The following is a 5,398-nucleotide window of genomic DNA, read 5'->3' on the forward strand; positions in this document are numbered from 1 at the left end:
CTGCTGAAAAAAACACCCAGAAATGATAAATAATACAGAGCAAACATCTATTAAAATCCATAGCCAATAAAATAGGTAATCAACTGTTTAAAGCAAAAATAATAATAATGTATTGCGGTGCTTATAAAATATGTAGAAGCAAAATGTATTACAAAATAGCACAAAGGCTGGGCAGAGAGAAATGAAAGTATATTGTTTAAGGCTCTTATACTATATATGTGAGGCAGTATAATTTCACCTGAGGGTAAGCTGTGATGAGGTAAAGACACTATAAACCTGAAAGCAACCACTAAAATAATACAACCAAGAATCATGAAATTTCTTTGGGACCATCTCCATAGAAAATCCTATGGAATCTACAAAAATGCTACTAGAATGTGTTTAGCAAAGTTGCAGAGTATGCAATTAATTTACAAATATCAGTATACAAAATGCTAGCAACAAACACTTAGAAATTGAAATAAAAATAATGCCATTTGTGTTGAATAAAAATATGAAATACTTAGGAATACATCTGACAAAAGATGTGCAAGATTAGTACACTGAAAACTATAAAACATTTCTGATAAACTACTGAAGACGTAAATAAATCAAGAAAGATACTGTGTTTATGGATATTGAGAAGACTCAATATTATTAAGATGTCAGTTCTTCACCAGCTTGATCTATAAATTTAATGCAATTCCAATCAAACTTTCAGCAGGCTTTTTTTTTCCAGTTAGAAATTGATATACTGAGAAATTGATATACTGACTCTATAACCCAGTAAAGAACCAAACTCACCTTTGAAAATAATTAACAAAGTTAGAGGATTTACACTACCTGACTTTAAGACTTATTATAAAGCTATAGTAATCAAGACAGCATGGTATTGGTGTCAAGATTAACAAATAGACAAGTATATCAATGGAACAGAATATCAAGTCCATAAATAACCCCACATATACTTGGTCCTGTGTCAAGATCCTACACTAAATACCACCGGAGGTCCACTACTGTTGCTGCTGGATGAGAGGAAGGAAGTTTTTTAATGCACAAAACCTGTCAAAGATACAAGGGAGAGGTTGGCTGCCATGAAAGGAAAAAGCAATATAACTGAAAACTCCAACCCTGAGAGCCAAGCACACAGGGCCAGCCTAAGAGTGAGGCTGGATTAAGACCACAGAGAACTTCCCCTGATGCCACCACATCCAGGCAAGCAAGCACCAAGTAAAAAACACAGCAGTCAACTGCTCAAGGTGGAGTAGGCAAGAGTGTGGAGAGACAACCCCTGTGGTTTAGATAAATGGAAAAGGACAAAAGATGAGGGTGGAGCGGGAGCACTGAGAAGAATCTTCTGCCACTCTAGACCCCACCCTAAGCACAAGATAAGACTAGAGGAGGGGCTTCCCTGGTGGCGCAGTGGTTGAGAGTCCACCTGCCGATGCAGGGGACACGGGTTCGTGCCTCGGTCCGGGAGGATCCCACATGCCGCGGAGCGGCTGGGCCTGTGAGCCATGGCCGCTGAGCCTGTGCGTCTGGAGCCTGTGCTCCGCAAAGGGAGAGGCCACAACAGTGAGAGGCCCACGTACCGCAAAAAAAAGTGAGCCATGGCCGCTGAGCCTGTGCGTCTGGAGCCTGTGCTCCGCAAAGGGAGAGGCCACAACAGTGAGAGGCCCACTACCGCAAAAAAATAAAATAAATAAATAAATAAAATAAAAGGTGTGGAGAGAGGACAAGAAAAGAGGGGAGGTCGGCACCATGAAAACCACAATTAGGGAAATAATTAAAATTTTCCTGACCAAAAGGTAATCTTGGTCTGAGTTGTCAAGGGCTCATAGAGTTTCCTTCAAGAGGAAATCTCAAAGAAAGGGCCCCAAGTGCCACTCATCAGGTGGTTTTTCTTTGGATACTTATTTTTTAACTTATTTATTCCAAAACAACCTCAAACTTACCATGAAGTTGAAAAGATAGTACAAAGACCTTCGGAATATCCTTTACCCAGATTCGCCAGCTGTTTACATTTTTCCCCATTTGCTCTACCATTCCCGTCTCTAAATAAATCTACATTTATTATACACGTGCACGTTCTTCTGAAGCATTTAAAACTAAGTTGGCGACACTATGCTTCTTTATGCTTATATATTTCAGTATATTTCCTAAGAACACATTCTCTTACATACCTTCCTAAAAAACAGCACTCTCACATAATCATAGTACAACTATCAAAATTAGGAAATTTAATCTTGGCATAGTATTATCTAATACTCAGTCCATATTCAAATTTTGTCAATTGTCCCATTAATGTCCTTTTTAGCTGTTTTCTTCCTAATTCTGGATCTAATCCAGGACCATGTATCACATTTAGTTGTCACATTTCTTTAGCCTCTTTCAGTCTAGAACATTCCCTCTGCCTTTCTTTTTTTTTTCTTTTTTGGCTGCATTGGGTCTTTGTTGCTGCGTGCTGGCTTTCTCTAGTTCCCGCGAGCGGGAGCTACTCTTCATTGCGGTGCACAGGCTTCTCATTGCAGTGGCTTCTCTTGTTGCAGAGCACGGGCTCTAGGCACGAGGGCCTCAGTAGTTGTGGCACTCGAGCTTAGCTGCTTCACGGCATGTGGGATCTTCCTGTACCAGGGCTCGAACCCATGTCCCCTGCATTGGCAGGAAGATTCTTAACCACCGTGCCACCAGGGAAGTCCCTCTTGATCTTTCTTGATCGTGAATACAGGCCAACTACTTTTCAGAATGTCCCTCAGTTTAGGTTCATCTGGTGTTTCCTCATGGTTAGATTCCAGTTATGGATTTGGGGGAGAGAGACCACAGATGTGATGCTTGTGTCCTTGTCAGTGAATCAGATCAGGAGGGATAATGACAGCTATTTGTCCAAGTGTTGGTGATGTTACTTCTGATCACTTGGTTCAGGTGGTGTTTGTCAGCTTTCTCCAATATAGTTACCATTTTCCCCACTGTAACTAGTAACTCATTGTGGGAAGATTCTTTAGGACTCTATGTACCAGTCAGGATTGTGGCCCTAAGAATCTAAGAAGAGCAGAACCACCTTGTGCAGCTGTGGGAGCCGGTTACCATCTAGGTGAGCTGTTCCTTCTGTGTCTGGAGCCGGAGGCTCCAGGCCACGGTCTGAGTGGGAAGATGGTCATAAAGTGGGGGAAGCAAGAGCCACCTGGGAGCCGTGAGGCCAAGCTGGATCCCATGTTGGTCTTTCATCTTCCCTCCAAGACTCCAGCTTCCACGAGGAGCGTGTCCAGCAGAAGCTGGCGCTCCGCATCATGGCAGTAGATACACACCTGGCCCAAAGGTGGGAGAAGCTGCAGCAAAGAGTCACGGGGCTGGAGGAGCTCTTTGGCCACCCAAGGGAGCCTGCAGATAAGCGACAGTGCGTGAATGGCAGCGGCCCCCGTCTCCCAAGTGCAAAGGAACATGGATGCTCCTTCCCTCCTTCCAGATTGAATATAAAATCTTTGTTGTGTCACAGGCTAACTGGACACCGTGCAGGGAGGGGAATTTAGGGCGTGTGTGTCCAGCTCAGCTAAACTGACGCAGGGCAAATCTGCCACACTTATGTAAATACTATACTATGTCCCTCAGTTTTGCATCCATTGTCCCTTTTTCTTATTCCATCATCCTCTATATTTATTAGTTATCATACTGAAGGCTTTCTCTTCTCCCCTATTTAGTTATCAGTCCTTTATTTATTTATATTAGCACAGACTTGAGTTTTGTTTTACTTTATTCCTTAATCTGTTAGTATATTTGTTTTGACACTCAGATTGTCCCAGATTGGCCAGCAATAGCCAGTTCAACCTGGCCACCAAATCCTTTTGACATGTTGCCATCATTCTCTAAGCCCTTCCCTACTTTCTGGTACCAGATATTCCACGCTCACCTTGTGCTTTCCCTCTCCCGGCCCTGGGTCAGCCTTTTCTCCAAGAAGCTGAGGTTCCTTTTAGTGGAGACAAAGATCTTGGTACTAAATATGTTTTCTGCTTATATGTCATTGCCTCCAGGCACTGTCAGAGGACACAGGTAGCGTGTGCGCACACACTCACGTGTACACACAGAATCACATATACACAGACGTGTACACACACACTATGATTACATCCTGACACCTCCAACCCCAATTCTGTCCCCGCACCACAGGGTGCATTCCAGTCGTCCCCTCCCCATTTCCATAGTTGTAACTTCTTCCTCCAACAGTGAGGACCCTGGGTTGAGTTTGTCTTACTCACTGATGACTGGTTCCAGTAGAGAATCAGGAAGAAAAGGAGGGATGACAGTGACTTCAGACCTTTGCCCTCAGGTTTAACAGCAGAGATGGGCTTGGGAGGAAAATCTACGGATGCTACAAGAAGTCACTACTCATTCACTCAGGATCTGGCCCAGCGTGCTTTGCCTTGTAAAACAGAGGTCCTCAACTGTGTGCACAGCACATTTCCTGATCAGTGTGTAAAATCCACTGTTGCTCAAGTGAATATACCGGCAATGACAACGTTTGGCAGAAGGGGTGTTGAGCTGGGAGGGGTACTACCTGCTATGAATCTAAGGTGAAGTCAAACCACCACAAAGAAGACTGCATATTTACTGAAGGCTGTAAGAACTCTGAATTATTATATACACCATAAACTTAGGTACTTTTATACGCAATAAACTATCCCACGCACATAGCAGCCAGCCCTGAAGGATGACCAAGTGAGTTACACATTAGCATGGATACCCTTATGCTGTGGCAGTGGCTCTTTATAACTTGCTGACACGGTCACCATTGCCTCAATGTTTTAAATCCCCTTGAGTGGGAGGGCGCAAATGTTTTATTTCAGAGAGTGCCACAGACACTCAAAGTTGAAAGCCCCTGCCCTAAATGGAGGGGAGTATTTTAAGACTTAGAAGATGTAGAACAATTTGCTGACAAAAGTCCCAAATCTGAAAGCAACACAGAAAACAATGAAGACTGAAAACAGGTAGCCGAGGAAAGATCAATAGATTCAGAACATCATTTGAGGGACTTCCCTGGTGGCACAGTGGATAAGACTCCACGCTCCCAATGCAGGGGGCCTGGGTTCGATCCCTGGTCAGGGAACTAGATCCCACGTGTATGCCGCAACTAAGAGTTCGCATGCTGCAACTAAGAAGACCATGTGCTGCAACTAAGAAGCTGGTGAGCCACAACTAAAGGAGCCCTGGAACTGCAACTAAGGAGCCCTTCTGACGCACCTAAGACCTGGTGCAACCAAATAAATAAATATTTTTTTAAAAAGAACATCATTTGGGCTTCCCTGGTGGCGCGGTGGTTGAGAGTCCGCCTGCCGATGCAGGGAACACGGGTTCGTGCCCCGGTCCGGGAAGATCCCACATCCCGCGGAGTGGCTGGGCCCGTGAGCCATGGCCGCTGAGCCTGCGC

General features: G+C 44.2%; 1 protein-coding gene across 1 annotated transcript in view; it reads left to right on the plus strand.

The window, feature by feature from the left end:
- The window catches only part of IL15RA (interleukin 15 receptor subunit alpha), a 22,017-nt gene that overhangs the window by 9,209 nt on the left and 7,410 nt on the right, over positions 1-5,398 (plus strand). Inside the window, exons 2-4 of the mRNA XM_007465839.1 lie at positions 1,051-1,142; positions 3,097-3,169; positions 3,217-3,405. Coding sequence (XP_007465901.1) covers positions 1,051-1,142; positions 3,097-3,169; positions 3,217-3,405 — 354 coding nt within the window. The remainder of the gene's footprint in view (positions 1-1,050; positions 1,143-3,096; positions 3,170-3,216; positions 3,406-5,398) is intronic.

The sequence above is a fragment of the Lipotes vexillifer genome, unplaced genomic scaffold (genome assembly GCF_000442215.2).
Source record: "Lipotes vexillifer unplaced genomic scaffold, Lipotes_vexillifer_v1.1 scaffold7, whole genome shotgun sequence".
In the NCBI taxonomy this organism is placed as follows: domain Eukaryota; kingdom Metazoa; phylum Chordata; class Mammalia; order Artiodactyla; family Lipotidae; genus Lipotes; species Lipotes vexillifer.